Source organism: Argiope bruennichi, chromosome X2 (assembly GCF_947563725.1).
Source record: "Argiope bruennichi chromosome X2, qqArgBrue1.1, whole genome shotgun sequence".
Taxonomy (NCBI): domain Eukaryota; kingdom Metazoa; phylum Arthropoda; class Arachnida; order Araneae; family Araneidae; genus Argiope; species Argiope bruennichi.
The window spans coordinates 26,248,085-26,271,806 of record NC_079163.1 but is presented as its reverse complement, the minus strand read 5'-3'; the positions used below and the strand labels follow the sequence as shown (position 1 = coordinate 26,271,806).

General features: G+C 28.3%; 1 protein-coding gene across 1 annotated transcript in view; it reads right to left on the bottom strand.

The window, feature by feature from the left end:
- The window catches only part of LOC129960863 (ras-related protein Rab-7L1-like), a 46,894-nt gene extending 24,727 nt beyond the window's left edge, over nt 1-22,167 (bottom strand). The window contains exons 1-2 of the mRNA XM_056074568.1: nt 21,044-22,167; nt 7,330-7,458 (exon numbers count right to left, since the gene is read on the bottom strand). Coding sequence (XP_055930543.1) covers nt 7,330-7,458; nt 21,044-21,299 — 385 coding nt within the window. The 5' untranslated portion in view covers nt 21,300-22,167. The remainder of the gene's footprint in view (nt 1-7,329; nt 7,459-21,043) is intronic.
- Between the last annotated feature and the right edge of the window lie 1,555 nt (nt 22,168-23,722).

The window sequence follows — 23,722 nt, the reverse complement described above, 5'->3', positions numbered from 1 at the left end:
TACTTACAAAAGCATGCAACTAACCCAAAAATAATTTAAATCATCCATTGATAACGTTGTCATAGCAACAATCAGAACAGAATGCGCATGCGTGAATTTTCTTCGCCGGTTACGTAACGCAAGTACGTGATTTTTTCTACGCCAGTTGGGGTAACGCTATGCGGATTAGAAATTTTTAATTTCCTTTATTCTGTTTTATTTTAATTCAAAAGTACTTCAGAATGAATCTGAAAGATTGATTCATTAACAATGTTTAATTTTAAATGCATCAAACATTAAGAAAATAAACAGAACCGATTGAAAGAATCCGCCGAAAAATTTTAACGCTAGCCTCATTTCTGTTGGGAGAAAAAAAAACTGAAGCCTTTCTCGTTTGGCGCTGGGGATAATGGAAGATTTTTTTGGCGGAAAAGTTGGCGGTGGGGAAAATGGAAGATTTTTTGGCGGGAAAGTTAGTTTTTAATTAATAATTAAAATTCTAATTAAAAATTCGAAAAAAGAAACCCCAGGTGCACATTCCCGACCTTCAAGGTATACATGTACCAAATTTGGTAGCTGTATGTCAAACGGTCTGGCCTGTAGAGCGCCAACACACACACACACACACACATTGAGCTTTATTATAAGTACTAGCCGCCTTTGGCGACCAGCCGGTTCGCCAATCTTAATGTTCGTTAAAATTTTAATAATTAAATATTTTATGCAATTTCTACTTTAATAGCTTCTTTATCAAAATATTTTAAAACTTCAAATTTTGATTATCATATAATTCATTCATAATATTATAAAGGCCTTCAGTCATAACGTAATATGTATCTCTCTCATTTTCTGTCAGCACCCGTAGAATTTATGCTTTAAATTAAAGTGGAAAGAATTTATCTTCAATTAATATAATAATATTTTTTACTGAAACAAAGCATTTTTTTTATAATCTGATTACTGAAAATAGAGTCACTCAGCGTTTAAACTTTATGGGCACTAAAGAATATCTTTTTAAATTTATGTAATATCTCAAGAGTTGGTCAACAAAATTTTCTTAGATTCATTATGAGCAGATCGATTAATTAACAATGTTTAAATTTAAATGCATCAAACACTAAGAAAATAAAACGAATCGTTTAAAATAAACGGTTGAAAACAGGTTTTAAAAAAACTACTTAAAAAACGATGTACTTAAAACTATAAGCATATACAAAAAATATATAACTAACATAAATACAATTTACTTACAAAAGCATGCAACTAACCCAAAAATAATTTAAATCATGCATTGATAACGTTGTCATAGCAACAATCAGAACAGAATGCGCATGCGTGAATTTTCTTCGCCGGTTACGTAACGCAAATACGTGATTTTTTTCTACGCCAGTTGGGGTAACGCTATGCGGATTAGAAATTTTTAATTTCCTTTATTCTGTTTTATTTTAATTCAAAAGTACTTCAGAATGAATCTGAAAGATTGATTCATTAACAATGTTTAATTTTAAATGCATCAAACATTAAAAAAATAAACAGAACCGATTGAAATAATCCGCCGAAAAATTTTAACCCTAGCCTCATTACTGTTGGGAGAAAAAATAACTGAAGCCTTTCTCGTTTGGCGCTGGGGATAATGGAAGATTTTTTTGGCGGAAAAGTTGGCGGTGGGGAAAATGGAAGATTTTTTTGGCGGGAAAGTTAGTTTTTAATTAATAATTAAAATTCTAATTAAAAATTCGAAAAAAGAAACCCCAGGTGCACATTCCCAACCTCCAAGGTATACATGTACCAAATTTGGTAGCTGTATGTCAAACTGTCTGGCCTGTAGAGCGCCAACACACACACACACACACACACACACACACACACATTGAGCTTTATTATAAGTATAGATATAGATAGATTAAGATCGCTTTTACCGATTTTATAGAAAATTAAACAGAATGTTAGTTTCTATTAGGTGAATTTTAAAGATAAAAAATATTTCAATTTATGATTTGTATTCTACGCATTTATTATAAATTAATAAATTCTAAGTTTTGATGTTTAAGAAGACTGGCTAAACTTGAAGGCGTGCCAAAATTTCCCAATTTCTATCGCCATTAGCATTTAAAAGTATGTCATTAAAACAGTTTTATCAAGTAATTGAACTTTATAATTCTGTAATTAAAAGGACATAAGAAAAATATGTTTTACTGAAGCTTGTTTGGTTTTAAAATTCTTTGGACTTCTTCTACTAACCAATACAATTAAGACAAACTGCTTTCTCCTTCTGGCAAAGCTATCGGTATATAAGCTCTGATTGGTTTGTTGTTATATGTTTATCATTAAAAAGTAAAATGGAAACTTTTTTTTTGGGGGGGGTAATTTAAATGGAAGTAATTTTTGTCTCCATGAGATTGTTTTGCAAAGAAATTCAGTGGTGGAGTTTCGTAAAGCTGGTTTTATTGTTGAATTTTCTTATGTGATTAAAATGTATTTATGACCTATGATAGCAGATGTGATTTTTGACGCAATTATGTTTTGATGGAAGAAAAATTTTATTTAACGAAAGATTTCACTGTGTGGTTACAAAAGAACAAGAACTCGATTGTCTTGTTAAATGAATAAGCTAGTTTTTCCATAAAGATCTCATAATTTTGAAAGGCAGGTCTAATTTTAGATACTTTATAAGCTCTAGCTGGTTTGGTATATGATTATCATTAAAAAAGTGAAACGATAACTTTTTTTTTTTTCGTTTTCATTCGCCGTGAGATCGCGGTGGCCTGGTGGTAAGGTCTCGGCTTCGGAACCGGAGAGTTTCAGGTTCGAGACCAAATTTTACCGAAGAACCGTCTTGTAAGTGGGTCCGGTGCATGTTAAACCCGTCGGGGCCAAATGTCCTCCTTCTGGTGCAGTATGGAAGTTTGGAGCGGGAGTTTTCCAGCTCAGATAGCGTCCTCGTCATCAGACCGCGGTTCAAAATTCGTCCGCTCCAAAATAGCCCTCGTGTTGATTAAAAAGGGACGTTAATATAACTAAACTTCATTTTAAGTGGAAATAATTTTTGTCTCCATGTTATTTTTTTGCAAAGAAATTCGGCGGTGGAATTTCGCGAAGTTGATTTTATTGTTGAATTTTCTTATGTGATTAAAATGTATTTATGACCTATGATAAGAAATATAATTTTTGATGGTATGATAGAAGAAAATTTTGATTTAACAAAATATTTCACGGTGTGGTTATAAAAGAGCAAGAGCTCGATTGTTGTGTTAAAAGAGAAATCTTTTTAATAAAGATCTCATAATTTTGTAATAGAAATCTAATTTCAGATTCTGATAATTCTGTTTATAATTTTTATCCGCATTTTTAAACGCTTTTTTAATTCAACTTGCTTCATGTTTGCAGGTGTTTACTTACTTCCTGATGTGCTAAAATTTTCGATTTGTGTACACTTGTGTGTTCGGTTGATGTTACACTTTTTAAATATTTACAGGACTTACTTATCAAATGATCGATTAATTTAATTAAAATTAATCGATCCATACGAAATGATACGCCACCTAATAGTAAATTCAAGAAATAAAATCATTACCTGATTCAATAATATTTATATTAATTAATGATAAATTATAGACTTAAAAGTAGCAAACCGTTAACTAAAAATAATTTCTGCTTTTTAATACACTAATAAAATTGTGTTTTCAAAAACTCTTTCATTCATTTTTTTTATTGAAGATAGTAAATTCGAGATTTCACTTTTGATTTTTAAAAAGTATGATCTGCTCCATTAAAATTTTGACCCGGAATTGCTGGATTTTAGAAGAATTTCCTAGACGCAAAATTTTCTAGAAAAAGAAAATAAGGTTCAGCTTTGGCTGTCTCCTTTCCTTATAAAAAAGGGGATAAAAGACTTAGACAACCGCATTCTTTAGTGAGAAAAGAAAGAATAGATGCCCTGGGAAATGTCAATGTATTGACCACATCTCTGTCGCGACTCCTTGGCTCCAAAGAGAAGATGCGCTTGCTCCTAGGGAGGATCTTGATCCCAGATTGTGGAATTATCTAGTGGTGGGTGTTTTGGTTTATTTTCAGGAACCTAATCACAGCTTTTGGAATTATCTAGTGCAGGGCATTTTGAGTTATTGTCAGAAAATATGAATGAACTGGCTGTTGAAAATAGTTAATAGTTGATAAAAACTATTAAAGATTGATTAATATTAACTATTAAAGATTGATTGATTCATGATATATTGATAGTGATAAATGATACAAAGTCTTTTAAAAAACGGGTTACTTTTATTCTAACGAGAATGATTTTAAATGAAGATTCAATCTATTATTTTCCCACTTGTATTTGCAATGCTATCCCTTTTCCTAATAATTTTCTTTATTATTATTATAATGTTTTAAAACAGATATTGAAAACATTTTCTCCAACTGATAAGAATATAAATATCTGAAAATATTATACATACGCCTTTTTTAAAATTATTCTGTTTGCAGTAAATAAAAAAAAAAAAACACGTTTTCTTAGATAGTTCAGAAATATTAATTGAAGTTCATAAATATGCTCTGCGTATTTTTCGTCCCCCTTCGTGTAATCGAAATAAAAATTAAAGACTAAAAGTGATAAATGATATAAGTACTAAAACAATATCCCGACATAATTTTTTACATTAAGTACCAAATGAACAATATTTTACAACGTTTAAAGGTAAAAGAAGAAGAAGAAAAAAAGAAGTAGAAGTAGAAAGGCTGGGTGATACTCTTTAAGTCGTTTAAAAAAGAGTATAAAGGGGTTGCTAATGTGATGTCCCTAGGAACTGATTCAGTGATTAAATATAGGTTCTGATTTGGCTTGTATTGTTGGGGAATGGGATGGATGATAAAGAGGAGATTAATTCACAATATTTTTTTTTGTATTTGAAATATGTAATTATTTTAGATAAGTATATTTAAATCATAAAATAATTGATAACAAAGAAATGATGCCTATTTTAAAGCTATTATTTGGTGGTTTATTATTGATTAAATATTGACATAATGTGCAATATAATTCAAAGCATGAAAATAAAGAAAGTGTTAAAGAGTAATTTTTGAAAAAATATGTTAGCTTCAAAGTTAATTAAAATGAAACAATTTCAACACGAAATTATGAAATGGTTTAATAATATAAAAAATATCATGAATGAAAACATAAAATACATTTAAACATTTGGAACCTTAACGTTTTTAATCTCTTTTTTTGCCACTGCTTGCCATATACTTATTATTTTTATTTATTTGAAATAGCAACAAATGAATAAACAAAAAAAAAAAAAAAAAAAAAAAACAGCTTTTTAGCACCTTCCGGTCCCACTGCATCCCCTAACAGATTAAACAGATTTTTGTGATTTTCCCCAAAATTTTATTTTTACCTCCTTTATACTTCAATTGTTCCAAACTTGTTAAGAAATATTTGTGATAAATTGGATTGTATTAACAAACATTTGTTACCTCCCCCCCCCCTCCAATAAATCTCAGCAAACACACAGTTAATTCCTTTTTCTAGAAAACGATTACATTTAACAAATGAACATTGTTCTTAACCACTGTTAGAATTATAATAATAGAAATCATCAAAGTAGACATTATTACTGTTTTTGCTATTCTTTACACAATATATTAAGATTGCAAAGTAATCTTTATATTTCGATCTATGATAATGCGAATAGATTTTTTTTCTACACTCCGGGAAAAACATCTGGTTTTGAAATTATTTTAGTAGAAAATCTCGTATAATAAATACTGCTGAGTATAACACTAATTATTCACACTTCAGTTATCCGGATTGCTTTGAGGAGAAAAAAAAAAGTAATTCAAAAGCGAAATCTTTCCAAGTAAAAACGATTTCAGGCAATGAAATAACTGATTTCGAATGATATGTTTAAGGAATGATATTTTAATACAATATACAAAATATTAATATAATTGCGTTTGTAGCCATTAATTTTTAAGCAAATTTCGTTTTTCCCAATTTTAATTGCTAATAATTCAATAAGTTGGATAGAATTTGGTCCTTATTAATGAGAATAATTGGAATTCAACTATATCTTAGTAATGATCGTAGGAAATATTTTAAAATTAAAAATTATGCATCAGATTTTAGTTTTTGTCAACGCTAGATTTGTTTTGTACTTGGTTTTAAAAGAAAAGTAAACGTTTTTCAAAATTGCTATTTGATGGATACCCTTTTTCCATAGTAGATCTTCTTCTCTCTCTAAGAGAGACTTTCATTTACAATTCTGATGATCTTCATTTTGTATTCCTTTAACTGTCGACCGAAAAAAAAATTCCAGAATAGTCCTTCCTTATAAATGAGCTCAGATTTCGAGGAAAAAAACAGCTTGTCCATCAAAGTGGTAGAAGCTATATAGTTATCGGCTTAATTCCGGTATCCATTAGCGCAGTCAGTCGTTATGTTCAATTTATGGCTTATTTTTTTTTTTTTTATCATAGATAAATTTTTTTGTTTATAATAATAATAATAGTAAAACCTTTTGCTGAAGTCATTTGGTACCATTCTGGATAATTTTTTGAGAACTTATTTATGTTGATTAGTAATACGAATTTGAATTGAGAATACGAATGAGTATTTGAATAATACGAATTGAGAATATGAGTTTTATACATTCATATTTCGGTTAAATCCTTACGAAAAAAAAAAAAAACTGAACTGCAACTTGCTACAATTTTGCAACATAATACCATTATGTGTTACATTAATAATGCACGAGATGCATTAAAAAGGATATGTATTTTCAATACATTTAGTATGATTTCCTTTGAGAATGATTATTAATAATAATTAAATATATAATGGATTTTTTCAAATGGCATTAATATGCTCGACGCCACAACTCAAGCCCGAAATTGGACCAACTATCTAATTCAATTTTCTCTTTTTCGCTATCTCAAAACTATAGTAGAGAGGAGATAATCTTATTTAAAAATAGGTGTGAATCACAGGTGATTCACGTGGTAGCCAACATGCTAATAAGCCATGAAATATATTATTATATTATATTATAAAAATATTTACTATCTGTGTTGCCGACAATTTCTTTTCGGAAAAATGCATTTTTAAAAGATTGTTGTTGTTGTTACTTATGGCGCTTGACAAGCCCTCTGCTGTAGTTTAAAAGGTTAGATTAACTATTTGCTTTGAATTTGTTGTTGGAAATATGATTTCGATTAGTTAAAAATTCTGATTGTAAACAACATTTAAGAAAATATTTAGATTAAGGTTATTCTTCACTAATATTTCAAACTCATTGATACTTAAGTTGAAAAAGCCACAGAATTGCATAAAAAAATATATAGATTTACCTCCAACAGTGCCTTTATAATCTTTACGGAAAATGTCGTTGACATACCTTTGGACAAACGACGTCTTACCGACAGTAGCATCTCCAACAATGATGATTTTAAATAATCTTTCAACAGTTGATGTCGTCACTGAAACGAAACGAAATCAGCATTAGAATACAAACTTCCATTTACGTTTATGAACGATAAAAATTATTTATCAACTACTAAAGAAATAATATTTTCAAAAGGGAAGGATATTTGGAATAGGGTTAGTTAAAAAAGACTTTTTTTAAATAATGATAAAATTATTGAAATATGCAGAAGGATCGATAAAGTCTTTTTAAACAATTTAAATAAAAAACGGCGTCTCGTAAAGACAAGGAAGTAACTTGTACCTGTACTAAAGTGACTACGAGGAATTTATGGGGGCAGGTGACAGCGTTTCTAACGGCAAAATAAGGAAACAACAAAAAATAGCTAAAGAAATAAGGGAGTTAATCCAAAACGTCCAGTTCGAAAAATGTATGCTATACCATAATAAAAACACAAGAAAAAGTTTCATGGAGTTATCTTTAAAATTGGCGGAGATATTTGCGATTAAAAGTATGGACTGTCCGTGATTTTAAAAAAAAGTTCGTCCTAAGAGATTCCCTCAATTACCTCAAATGCTCCCCCCACTCCCCACGTGTATTTTTCAGATTTTTTAAAATTATTCTTGTTTACATTCTTCGTTGCTTAAATTTCACTTTGCTATTTCTTAATTCGGAAAACTTGTTTTATAATACCAAAGAATATATTTTTCAATTTTAGGATGAATCCTTTCTCAAGTCAGGGAAAGTTCATAATTTTAATCATTAAATATATCAGTCAATTTTACATATATTCCAAGAAACTTTTTCATTTGTTTTCATTATGATATATGTACATTTTCCTAAATAGACTTGTTGCCCGGTCTCCTTTGTCTTTTGAATTATTTCTTCTAACTTCCGTATTTAAACGCTAGGGACGCTGTAACCTGTCTGAATAAATTCAGCATAGTCACTTTATTATAGGTATACGCTACTTCCCTTGCTATACGACATGCCGTTTTGAATTTAAAGGGCTTAAAAGAACTTACTTTACTGATCATCTGTATATTTAATATGCAACTGATTTTAAAGTGACTCTAAATACATTATTTAATTAATCGTGGAATTAAAATTTTATTAAATCTAAATGAAGTGGCCCAAAAGTTATATCTAAAAAAATCTTAAGCTAAATATATATACTGAATTACAATACAGTTGCTATTGTATTCAGTATATACAATTCAGTGTTCAATGTAATTATAGAATTACAGTATTTAACATTGCATAAGATCACAAATTTTGCACCTCTGTATCGTCTGTCACCTTTATGTCCAGACTAGGATTCTGAAAACAATTCGAAGAAAGATACTCTATACTTCAGCCTAATGCATGTTAAATACATCGCAAATTAAACGATCATCCACTGGTGTGCAAAAATTTGAAAAGTAAGGAGAGAAGTGCTGACTCAAGTGTCGTTCTCATCATCCTATCACAATTCAGTATTAAGAATCTCGTTTTAAAAAATTGATGTTATGTAAAGATGTTGTTTTCATAGATTTTTCTAGCTTTAGGTTTTAATTCTTCTCTATAAAATATAAATTATTCAAGATGAAATATTTGATTAATGACCAAACAAATATTTTTGATGAAATATTTGTTTGGTTATTAATTCAAAATTAATATAGCAGAATTTATAGAAATAATTTATGTATGTAAAAAGCTTATGTGGAACACAAATTCACACTGAACTGGTTAATCATCATTTGGCAACAGATCGCACGTTCGATTTGTATGTATGCTTACATCGGCGAAAAAATCTTTGACAAGCTCTCCCCCCCCCCCGGAATTGGATAATACGAAAAAATCAGTTATTGGCAATCGATCATAAATCAAAATTGTCGAATACGAGAAGTTAGGGAAAATAAAAATGTTGAATAATCATTAATAAGAAGATCCAGTCAGAATGAACAAAATAGAGCTGTATATGTTTTAGTTTTCAGAACGAAGTTTTCGAGCTACAGAAGCATCGCCAATTTCTTTATTTTGAAGTATAGCAAACCACTCAAAGTTTTGTCAAGTATAATTATAATTACTCAAGTATAATTTAAAATAATGCCAAAATATAGCATGGTATCTTTTAGTGATAAGATTTGTTTCATCGAAGTTGTTAACATTACGTCGGCTAATTTTGGTTATATACATCTTATAAAATCAGGGAAAGAAAGTAAATTCAGTTTTGATTTTTAAACTTCTTAGAATCATACATTTTTGCTTTCTAACATTGATATATATATATATATATATATATGTGTGTGTGTGTTATCAGGAACTTTTAATTTTAGAAATTGATGATTTGGTTTTTAATAATCGAAGTAAAATTAATTAAATTTTAATTAATTTAATTTTAGTTCATGTAATTTGAAATAATAAAAATTTATTTTTGTGATGAATGCATTTATAATTTATTATTACTATCAGAAATGTATAACTATATGGCGAGAGAGCTAAGCGAGCTGGGATCACATAGTGATCCGAAAATAATCTTAGCATAATTCTTGGGGATTCTACATAATAAATTATTGATTGTAGGTCATGAAACCGTGAGATAGAGATTGTTTTCTCAAATTTTGTGCATTTCATTTACTTCATTAGTTGCATTGAAAAAAAAGGCAATAGAAATTTCTTTTATTTTACGGATCAGGGCCATACAGTTAATTATTTATAAAGGTTTCTTTCTTATGAAAGAGAATAAACAAGGTTAAGAACTCGCAGATCATTTGATGAATATTTCGAAAGTGAAAATTCATGTCCTTGATTAAATGAAGGACTTGCTTTTTCCCTTCGATTTCCATTTCCATTTGAAACATATTCATCTAAAGTATGTGATACAAGATGGAGAAATAAAGAAAAGGTTAAAGGGAAATTCTTTGATTTGATTTGATTGAGCGATAAAGGTTTTGGTTTGGGGAAGTTGAACAAGTACGTATTAGAGAACAAGTCTTTTATTATTAAGTCACGTTCATGTGAAAAATCGGCACTTTATAATGGTTTGCCATTAACCGTTTTTTATTCCATTTATACGTGAGGACGATCAATCTCAGATTAAATTTTTTTTTCTCACTTAAGGGTTTATTTTTTGGGGATAGAATCGAGGCACGAATTTACAATCATTCATTGGAATCTGAGACTATATTTTTGTTATAAAGTAGACATGAAACGCATCCCAATTACTATGAAAAGATTAAAATTATTTATTTATAAAATAAATATTTCTGTCTAAAGATTCGTTAAGTTCTTCGTTTAGGCAATATTTGAAATTTAGTCAGTCTTGGAAGAACACTAATTCATGTAAATAAATCACATATAATTATATCAAGAAATATATGTTTTCAAATTTAGTAGAAAAAAGTTGAATACTAAATGGGAAAAGGAATATAGCTGATCATTTGACAGTGAAAAATCTATGACGTAAAACAGAAATGGTGTTTTATTGTTTTCATTTATGAGAAAAGTTCAACTGAGAATGCATTGATGATTATGATCATTGCTTTTACTGTATTATAAATGTAAAGTGAAAATATTTTATTTTACCGGAAGGATATTGAAGTTGGATGCAGTGATTCGCTTCAAGTCATTTTATAGGTAAAAATAGTACTTATTGTTTTGATAACAGACTAAACAATGTATTAAAGTTACTCTGCAGTCCATTCAACTTCACGCTAGAATAAGGAAAAACAGAATAGTTTGCTTTTCATAACTCCAAAAAATATAAATATCATAAAAATATTTTTTTTTAAATTTCTCAATTATGATATAAATATAGACCAAGCTAATTCTTTGATTAAGAAAACATACAAACATAAGATTAAACAATTTGATTAAGAAAACATACAAACAAACTTTGATAAGAAAACATCATGATTACAAATCATGATGATATATCAATAATTATTTTTTAAGGACTATTTTGTCAACATTTTTGTCAAGAACGAATATGTTTTAAATAATTCAAAATTATTAATTTAATTTAAGGATTATTTGCTTACAAAATAACATTTTTTTACAATAGTATATCCAAAACTGAAGTTTTCTGACAAGATAAAAATTTAATATTCTACTTTCATTCTATAATTATAAAAATAAAATGCCAATTTTTAGGCTATGCTATAGGGAAAATAAGTCAATTGTTTCAATATATCTGCTACATTTTTTAAAGAGAATACTAGTCAATCATGAAGATTTATAATTGCCTCAAATGGTTCCTAAAATGAAGATTATTTAGATAAGAAATCCGTTTCCTTCTTAACTTCTACAATATAACTTTTTTTTCTTCTTGAATTTTTAAAAAGAAAAAGTAAATCTTTAGATTTCAATGATTGTTTTATAAAACAAACTGCTTTTCAAATAATATACAAATGCATTTCAAACTTATTTTGAAAGAGAAACAATTCATTGACATCAAGTTTTTGTACAATCATTACATATGTTTTCAGTTATATGACAGTTAGGATTTGTAAAGTTCTTAAAGGCACACATTTTGCACCCGATGCTAAAATCATTTTAATAGCTTAACATATGTCTTTTAATTTTTTTTCTGTGTTTTGGATCCAAGGGAAGTAACAATTAAATTTGTAGTAGAGAATCAAATGAATTGATTTGAAATTTTTATTTTACTGTTTTTCTATTTAAAACCAGTATGTAATATAATGTTTCTTATTCATTCAGAAGTTATCTTCAATCTATCATCATACTTCCTAAATTTATGAATATACCAAATAAAGATGCAAATTATGTCTCAAATGTATATGTAGGTCAGCTAATAAGATGACATTAATATTGAACAATTAATTATGAAAACACCATCAAACAATATCTGATGTGATTAATAATATAATATACAGATAAATAAAGTTAAACCAAGAAATGTTTGGCCATAGTAAATTTATTCTATAGTTATAAATGGATGACGGCCAAAACGGAAGTCTCTCCAAATATTAAGAATTTTTTTTGAAGCAAGTGTTTCACTCAAGAAAAAATGAATATGGAATATTATCTAAAAATTTGCATTTAAACCGATTAACATCTGCAGCAGCTTATAAAAGCAGAAAATAAAATTCTTTTGATATGATTTGGCTTAGCCTCTCATTGATAAATATATTCTGTTACCATAAAAATAGAGTAGACATAAAAAGTGATTTACTGCGAGACGTGTGTCCTTGTTTTATTATTTTTTCATACGCGAAAGTAGTTTTTTTTTAATATTAGAAAAAGAAAAGATAAAACACCTGCACTCGGACCGCATGCAGAATTAGATACTCCGAAATAATCGACTGTATAAGCGCAGAATCTGCATCTCTAAATATTTTGCTGAAGTTTTTACATCACCGTTTTTTGATGAGATCAAATGTTGTTCTGACCAGACCTTTTTTTTAGATGTGGGTTGTTCTTTCGTCATGCGGCAAGTTTTTGCATCAAAGCAAAACAGGTCTTTTGAAGTGGCTCTTATATAACGGAAAAGGGTAGAGAATTTTGATGACCTGTTTAGAATGTAGAAAATTTCAAGCATTGCTTTTGCTGTTGTAGTGTTTAAACAATCTTATCTTGCTCTTAAGAGTGAATGAAATATGACTCGAATGAATGAATAAAACGTGTAGCTGAAATTGGAAGAGAAGCACGAGAAAGATTTAAGTAATTTAATAAATAGTTTTTGAAAATTTATTTAATTTAAAATTTCCTCTGGAAGTTAATGAAGCTATAATGTTTATAAAAAGTGTAAAGGTTATACTATCATGAATCATCTTGCTCCTTCAAATAATAGAAGTTTTATTTTCACTAATAAGGATCATATGCATATTTTCTTTGAATTTCATATTAAATTACTTTTTAAAATACAGTTACCAACTTCCGGGAATACAGTATACTAAAAGAGTATCGATATACTAAAAGAATATTTGTTGTTTATATATTTGTTTTCATATTTATATTAAAGAAAATAAAGTACATTCTTTGGAATAGGTGTTTAATTGCTTTATTATAAATTTCTCTTAGAAAATGAATTTGTTATTTCTCTTATTTTAAGCAAATTTAATAAATAACTGCTTTGAAGTAATTTTTTTAATGATCCCAGACACAATTTTATTTGCATTTCAAGTTAATAAAACCCGATAAACTGCAATAACTGCACTTTACAGACGCTTATTCCATAGCAAATTTTTCAGGGCAAACAAAAAAGTTTTTCATAATTGTGATAGATAGAAACCATCAGTGAAAACATAGTTAATATGTCTGCTTCATGAGTATCTACTAATTAATTAAAAAACTTTAGAATATTATACTATTTTAATATTAGTTAGTATTTAGTACTATCTTATATCATTCTGTTCATCCCGAAAGTTACGTGGTAAACAAAATACATTCTTAGAATACGTAGTTCATCATAATTACATTAAATAAACATGGTTACTTTTTAAACGTTGAGAAACTTTTATAAAAACTTTGTAATAGAATGTTTCCAGCTTTAGGAAAAATTTATTTATAACACATTTATCATAATGGCCGATTTTAATATTTACTATTTTTTCAAATCTGAATAGAGGAAAGGCAGGTTTTTCTATACATTATTTTATCTAGCCATTGTTTATAATCATTTGACTGTTTAATTTTCCTTCGAAAAGTGGTTTAAACTGCATCTATACTCAAATTGTAATTTACTTTGGAATTTTATGGACAGGAGTCCTATTTGACCACATAGTGCCATACTGAAGGTAAAGCAAATTTTTATACAGTCAAAACAACAAGTAAAATTACTGCAACATTCTTGACTTAAAATAATGGAAAATTATTCTGCAATTTTGAGACAGTTACAGTGCCTTTAGATAGATTAGAGATTATTTTGACTTAACAATTAAAAAAACAGAACCCGATTATAAAAAAATATATTTGTGTTCTTTTTGCAAACTTTATATTCTACTTTCAGTTTCTTTAAATAACTGTCCATAGGCTTCTTTTTTTCAGACATTTCTTTTATATCTAGCTGGCTTAATCAATGTTTTATGGTCTGGGAAGATATTGAAATCATTATTTAATAAACCTGGAACCTACCTTCAAGACCATTTATGGTCTGGAAGGTACTGAGATGATTATTTAATTAAATCAATACTAAGGCATAGGAATATTTTTTTTTCCAATTCTGTGGTGTAATTTTTATTATATTCAGATTATGAAAAGAACTAAATTCTAATAACATTTCATTACATGTTTTGTTAAAGAATATTTTTGAAGTCATAGTAGTAATTTAGAAAGGATTAAATAGCTAACAATTACTTATAGAAAATTTTAGTGACTTTTTTGCATTGAAAATCTATTGTTACATATAAATTAACGATCCCTATATTTCTTTAGAGACCCAATTAACTGCGATTGAAAATAAAGTTGCGATAAAATTTTAACAGTGATAAATATTTAAAGAATTTAATAAAGTTATTTGTATGGCTATTCATTGGGCAATTTTTATGATGTCCTTATAAAATTTCATTTGCTGGATATATTTTTTTATGTTTCGTCTTTTGAAATCATCGATGCTTATTCAAAATTTAAATAATTGTGCGAATACTTTTTGTCTTACTATACTATATCTCCTATAGATTCACTGTGATGCGTTTCAATCTCTTCTTCTAGCAGCACTCCACTCAGATCCATCAGCTTTTCAAAGTTTCTCTTTTTCCTTTGGGAGAATATTTACTCTCTAGTCACGTGCAAAGACTTTAACTCAATACTTTTTCTTTTTGGGCCAATTATATTAATAGGTTGAAATAGAACATCTTGTTTTCAGTAAACAGGAACCGGAAATATACTGCAGATGGTTCAGAAGGAGGGTTAGCAACAATATTAAAAATCCATAAAATGGCATTGTTTGAAATTTTACATCTGTGTGTTTCGTTGGCAGCATTTCCTTGAAACTTAAATAGATTTTGTAGAGCGAAAAAAAATTAATTAGTTGCGAGAAAACAAAGGCTTATTTTTAATTTATTAATTTAATCTTAGTGGATGGAAGAAGAATGTTTTCTTAATGGGCTATTCAATATTACTTTCTACGTGCCGATTTAGACATACTACACTAACGGTTGGTTGGTTGGTTTATTGTATGAATGGTGTAAAGTGAAACTTGCCTACTCTATGTCGCTTAACTATTCTATCTCTAAGTCAATAATGAGCTTATGTTTCAAAGGATGCATATGGAATTTAGGGCATTTTTTTGTGCCACTTTTATATACTTAACTGTAGAATTTCAGTAAAAATTTAATGCTCAATATTTATTCCTTTTCACAGCGAACTGCTTCCATTTTGTTTAATTTTCCATTTACAACATTTTTTCTCGGATTTTTAACGGTAAAACAAGGATAAGAAATAAAAAAAGAATAATCAAAATTAGAGGACTGCTATTTGATTTGAAATTACAAAGAAATGCTCGAATAAAGTGTGGGAAAGATAAAAATGTCGAGAAACGTATAGTGCAAAATTTACACATTCAAGCTTTTGGATAGTGGAAAAATTCCTTAAATTGCTATGATAAATAAAAGTACAGTGTTATAATCGCATAATATGGACTGAATGGACCCAATTATTGCGATCGTTGTATTTGATCTCAAACAGTTATAAAGAATACAAAAAATCAAGAATGTTCTGCCCTGAACTTTATTGTAAACTTCACTGAAAAAATAGAAAATCTAACATTCTTCCCTAAAAGGTAATCACTCTAAAATTTCATGCAGGTATTCCATTTTATTTTAAGTTACCCTCTAAAAGTTAAGGAATAACTTTTGTTTCATTTATCGTTTTTTTAAAGAAAATATTTCCTTTACAGAGTTATTGATTCATTAATTCAAAAGTAAAATTCCAGTTTTTCATCTCTCATAAAAAAAGGATAAAAAACAAATAATATGTTTCATATCAAAAACATATTCCATTAAATTAAATGTAAAAGACGGGATTCATCATTATTATTATTACTATTTTTGTAAAATAGCCTTCTAAGTCTATCTGATTTTTACATTAGACTGTTGTTAAAATTGTGTATGCTTTTGAATAATGTCTATTGGCCCCCAGTTTTGGTCTCAAAATTAGTAAAGGCCAATGTCCTGGAGAAATGTTTTTTTCTTTTTTTAATGCGTTAAGGATGTTTTCAATCAAATAGATGGAAATTGACATATCACAAGTTGTTACTGCGAGACATCTCAATGTCACTCATAAACTATCAACAGATTTTGGAATTATTTCTATCACGAAAATTCAGTAGCAAAGAGATCTGCATCAGACTTTCCACACCTAATATCCCTATTTGATAATCATTATCAATTTCTTTTAATCCGAACAAGGAGGAACACTTCTGTGCCTCATTTCGTTTCTGATTATTTTCTGCACCAAGAAGGCTAATATATTTTCCAACAGTACAAAGACGTTCCTGTTTCTTTATGTTCATCACATCCAGTTTCCGAGATGTGTTCGAAAACATAGGATCAGTGAAACACGTAATTTAGAGCAAAGAGCATTGGAGGCCAGTACTAATTACTGTTTAATCCAGGTTTACTTTGAAAAATTATTCTTGATGAACTTTGACCAGAAGAGAATAAGGGGCCAGGTGCAAAAAGTTTCATATTAGAGAAAGCAATAATTATAGGGGAGGTGGGATAAAGCTTTTGGCTGGAAAATTTAACCACATTTATCATTGTGGGACTCTGAGTAGACCTATATACTGAAATAAGATCATTGTTCCAATGTAAGATCGTTTGTTGGTTATGTTTGCGATGACTTCATGCTAATGAATAATAATACAATAATACTCGCTCTCATCGGGAAATCTTGGTCAATGAATAACTAAATCAGCAGAGTTTGGAAAGAATGGACTGTTCAGATAGATCCCAAAATCTCAGTGATATCGAATTATTTTGAGACTATTTAAGCAGGCGGTTAACTTCTTCAAGTTCTCACCCGAGAACTGTATAGGAATTTGAAAAAAGTTTACTCCGAATATGGTTTTCTTTTTTCATTCAAAAAATAATTCTGTTTCAATTCTTCTTTAAAGAACTTAATTCTAAGCCTTGGAAGGAGATTACAAGAACCTGGTTCTGTAATAATTACAAGAAAATCGAACAGCAGATTTTTTTTGAGGATGTTCGTATGTTGTGAATAAGAATTGCCCCGTTGTTCTTGAAGAATGTTTCTTATTCTACACAGCAATCCTTATATTCAAATTGCAACTGTTAATGTTGCATTAAAACTTACGAATATTTTTATATTTTTATTTGCATGACCATTTTTTATTTCCTCAAAGTTATTCTCTAAATTTAATTTATTATATGCTGTATGCATGAGATATATCCTCCTCTTTTATAAGTGAGTCAATCAGAAGTCTTGAGTCATCTGCCTTTCTCTTAAACTCATCGTGAGATATTTTATTTAAGAAAATCGTACAGCAGATTTTTTTTGTGTGTTCGTATGTCGTGAATATGGTTATTTCTTTGTTAATTAATATTTTAGTCTTTCATTAAATTCTTTTAAAATAGTTTACCTAAACGCTGTCATCCATTTAACTTTCTTGATAGTTACTATAATTATATTGAATGGTATCTGCAAATGGATGCATCTGAACAACTTTTTAATTGCTTAATTAAATTTTACATATAAAATTATTATTATTTTCTATTAATCAATCCAACATGAAATTTTAGTGATGTGTTACAGTTATCTAGTTTTTTCGCTCAAAAGTTGAAATAAAAAGGGTTAGTTTTTAAATGTTTTAGAAGAAGGAAAACTAAATTCTTTTATGAACATTGTGCAGTTACTCTGTTTGAGTTCTGTCACTTTTAATCCAAAAATTAAAGAATTAGACGATCATTCATGAATGAAACACGAATATATAAAACTGACATGAAATTATCTTTACATCCAAAACTTTTCTGTGAAAATAATATTAAGAAGACAAACTTGTGAAACATTTGTCTATACTGATCCCTAATTGCCCATTTATCCGGCTCTTTAAAGAAAATTTTATTGCGAACAAGAAAAGTAAAAAATTTTTACATTATATCACAAAATGTATAATTAGGTCCATATCTTCTGTGTTACTTATAAATACCTAATAATTAAGTTAAACTTTTTAGTTTGATTGGCAACATTGGATTGTACTGTTTTTGAGTGTCTAGGCGTATCTTTTTAACAGTTGTATGAGTGATGCGTTGCTAGCTTTTTAACCCTTTCTAAGTCATGGGAAATATGCTCTCCACCAAATTTATCACTTTTAAGTATGAAGTTATTTAGGTTGGCATAAGTTCTGACAATTTTTTCAAAAAAGCAGAAGCTTAGATGCTTCATTTCCTCATATTATACAAAATGATGTCTCTTGATTTGTCACTTAATTATTAATTAACCAAATTAATTAATTAATCAAATTAAATATATATAATAAGCTAAATGAATCACTTTTCTTAAGTCAATCTTACTCCTAAAAATATTTTAATATACCATAACTAGAAAAAAAATGGCTTTTTAAGGATTAAAGCAGTATTTTTTTTTATGTCAAGAATATCTCTTCGTTAACCAGACATTTTAGACTTCATCACTTTTTAGATTAAAGGAAATTTAAAAGATCAAAGTGGGATTGATAAATTTTTTTCATTAGCAATTTCGCTTTGTCGAATATAATTTCCGAATTACCTGAATCTTAAATTTGATAAATTAAGTGTACATAGAAGATCATAATAATCTGAAATCTAAATGTAAATATTTCCCATTATTATTGTGAGTTTCAGTAATTGCAACACTATGTTTCAGTGATACTTTATTTTCCGATTGATTATTAGCATTTTGCTGACAATACAGTCAATGAGCAATACTTTATAGTTTTACTAAGACACTTTACATGCCATATCTTAACTTTTTCATTATTTTTATTTTCAGGGAATCGGGTGTTTATAATATAATTCTGAAAGAATTGATCAAAATTTGTGAATAGGATTTTTAAGCAGATTGTGTTTAAAAATCTGAAAATTACATTTTAGTGGACAAATCATAATAGAAATTAAATAAAACTTCTTCCAACATAATAGAAACCAGAAATTGTGAGTACATAGAAGTTTCTATGTTTGCATTATAATTTAATTTTAACATAACGGGGATTATGACATTTTAAAATTATATAATTTAACAAAAAAGAATATGACTTTGATGCAAAAATTATTTTAAGATTTTGCTTAATTCTTTGAATATTTAACTCTTAACACTCTTTATGACATTTTAAAATGACATAAATTAACAACAAAAAAAATCCAACAAAAATAAGACTTTGATACAAAAATTACCTAAGATTCTGCTTAAGTCTTTAAAATATTGATCGTGCGTCTAAATGAAGCTGTTAGAAATACACGACTCTGTCAAGTATCATACATTTGAATGAAAACATATCTTAGAAGAATAAGAAAATGATGGTACAAAAATGTATCATGTAACAATTAGCATAAATAAAGTACTAATATATAATGAGTTCTAAAAGACTGTGTAGAAAAAATGAATGTATTATTCTGTGTAGTATTTTAGTGTAAATATAACTTTCATTTCTTTTAATTGACTAAGAGTATGAAAATGAAGATTAAATTAGGATATAAAGAAAATTATAGCTACAAATTATTATTTTATAGAAATTCTTTTCTTTCGAATTCTTTTTTGAGTTTAAGAAATATTTTTTAACTGCAAGCTGAAAAATCAAATAAAAGCTTTTACTATATATAATATTTAAATTTACTCTTTATTAAAAATTTGCGAAATATTAAATTAAAATTGCTCATAATTCATGTTTTCACATTTTAAAAATCTAAATTAAGTTTGATAAAAAAAATTGTTTTTGAATATCAAATAAAATACTGAAAGCTCTACGATAAAAGCAGATATGAAGTATCAACAACCAACGCCAATTTAAAACATTGACAGACAGCAATTATTTTACTTTTTGGTATAATTATGGATTTGATATATTTTTCTAAATTGCTTAATATATGTTTAAGTTAATTAGCGCACAGTAATAGCTCTTAGTGGTTTCTGAATAATAATTATGGAAAAGATGTAGGAATATTTGTTATGTCTTCGAAAAGGATAGAGGTATTTCCAAAGCTAAAATCATTGAAAGAGCACTTCTTCAAAAATATGAAATCACATTATATTAAAAGTTAAGCCTTTTATCAAAGTTGATTTTTGTTATCATTTTTCAAATTACTTTAATCTCAATACTAAACAAGTGGTATTATTCAAAATAAATTTAAACAATTATTAGATTTAAACATTTATATACTAAACATTTATATATTATACTAATTAATTATCATAATTATAATATTAATTCATCTATATGCATCACAATAATTATAATTTAAATTAAAGTTACATATTTTTTTTGCCTTAAAATTATGAAGATTGACGCGAATATAATTTTTTTGAACTAAAGCTTATATATATATATATATATATATATATATATATATATATATATATTATATAAGTTTATTAAACTTTGTTAATTAGTGTATAAAAATTGAGAATGATGCATTTATGCATCTTGGTACAATATGGAGCTACTGAGTAATTCGAGATTTCGATAAAAAATTATATATGATTACCTTGAGCTGATTCAGTCAGAAATTGGAAACCAGGATGTTCCCATTTATGGATGGGTCCAGTGTATCCAGCCACAAACACACCTGAGCTCTCTAAATCACAAACTCCATTTCCAAGTTCAGTCATATATGAAGAGTGAAGGATATTAGAAGTATTCAGTCTCGAGGGAGTAAAATTATTGACCTGTAATTCCTCATCATCAGAAGTGTCAGATCTAATGACTGTCTTCGGAGATCGATATTCATTAGGCAACATCATTTTCAATAATTAGTGAGGATTTCGTAAACTCTAGTTAAGTAGAATGAGATATCAGTTTTAAGCAGAAATTCTAGACACCTTTCCCTTAAGAAAAGAGAACACAATCTGCATAATTTTTCAATTTTATAGTAATATATATATTTTTCAATATGGCTGTCAAGTCAAAGTGGAGTCAGAAATCTTTCTTCGCTTTTTACAGTGAAATCAATAGAAATTAATGCATACCAAAATTGCCACTTCCAGTTTGTGTGAGGATGTCACTTAAAAATCAATTCGCAATTGAAAAATTGTGATTAAAAATTGCATTTAAAAGTCAACACTCTATCTTATAATGCCAGAAGATTTCTTTTGAGCGAAATCTTTCTGCCGGTGATTTCGTTTGAGTGTTATCAAATCTTGAGATAACTTAAAAACATTTATTGAAACTGGTTGTTGTTTCTTTTCTTAATCTGTAGTTACTCATTTCCAAGAGATAAAGTTCAAAAATACCGAATTGTTTGCCAATTATTTATTGTTGCAGACTCTGAGCGTCTGTCCGAAAGATTTTATCCACTTATCAAAGAAGAAACCAATCAAAGAAATAATTTGACCTGAGGATTTATCATCGGTGACCAAATTATCACTAGTTAGTGCATCCTTCAAATTTTATCGTCTCAAAAACATCAGATATTGGAAAAGTCATGTTTCATTTTATGTAGCCGAACACTGGAACAATATGGACATTCCACAAAAAGCCAAACCAGCAAAATAATCCGAATTATTCCCAGAAACTTGGTGAAGAGTCGCTGTTCCGTTATTCTGGGGATTCTTCTTCCTCGGAAAATGAATACCTTTCACTTGAAATGCTTTCTGGTCAATCCAGACTCTCTTTCTTCCGCTTGTCTGGTTACAAAACGATCACGAGGTTTGAGTGTCACGTGCTTCAGGTAGAAAAAGCAAGGTACTCTTAAACTAGATGACCTTCTGACAGGACGCCACGAGAAACATCCTTCTTACGTAATTTAAATCGGGGGTGCTCTTCAAGTATTACATTGACTTCGTAACTTGAGGCAGAATTGTCTTTTGACGTTACACTGATAAAGAAATCGATGCATCTATCCTTTTTTGAACGTATAAAATACTCCGTCCGAGGCCTTGAGTTCCACTACTGGTGTGAAAGTGGATGTGTTGTATGCTTTTTATTGTCCTTGATTTTGACAGGCGTACGGGAAAGTTAATGTTAAGGAAAATGATTCTATGGATAAGATTTCTCTTCTCAGACTTTATGAAAAATAAAGACTTATATTTAGAAGATCCAGAAAAAATAATAAGCATACCTTTAGTCCTTAACTGTATACCCGAGCTGATCTAATTTCTTTTATCCCTCACAAGTTTATTGAAGAAAGTTTAATGGAGCAAAAAATATTCACTCAAATTTCTTGTATTATAATCTGGGATGTAAGTATTTATGATGGGCTGGATTTTAAAATCATTAAAAAGGTTAATCACCATGACATATATTTGAATATTCTAAATAAAAATTATTATTAATCCCTTGACCTACTCATTTTTTAACCTTTTAATAAGATGAGATATTTCATATGTAATTGGGACATTTATTATAATTTCAAACCTTATAAGAACGCAAAGGACATTGAAGATATTTAAATATGTCCATGATTTTTGTCTTTTAAATTAATTGCTACTTCTCTGAAGCACAATTTAACTATAAAAAATATTGCAATTAGATGCTCGCGTCCGACATGTCATTTAATATAAATGTGTGTAGCTAGTACATTCGTTATTTTAATTTTATATATAATTTTCATTTGAGGTAGATATTTTTAGATGATACAAATTAAAGATTCCAAATACGTTTAGGGTGAATTTTAATATTAAAAACAAATTTTGAAGGACATGTTTATGTTCTTCAAAGATCAATACTCAATGTTCTGCATTTTTTCTTCTGATATGCATTGATCTTAGAAAAAAAAAATAGGTTCCACATGATTAATTAAACTGGTTTTTCTACCATTCTTCGTATAAGGATTCATATCAAGGATGAATATTTGAGTAACTAATCTTCTTAGGAAATATATTATTGAGTTAAAAAAAGTTGTCAAATATATTAATGAAGTTGTTTTGATCATCATACTTCCTTTATACGATACACTGATTACTTAGATTTAAGCCATCAAATGGGAGAAAAATATGTAAATGACTATATCTTGATCAAAAAGTAAAATTTAAGCCATATATCGATTTGTTCTCTTTATTTTATGTACAAAATTATATTATAATAAGAAACTTTCTTTTACATGACTAATATTATTTTTCTGTTGTCAACGGAGTTATGCCTGAGTATGCAAAAAATGTTTGTAATGAAATAACAAGATTTATTATTGTGAAAATTTGACAAAAAGGAATACTTAGAGTATAATAGA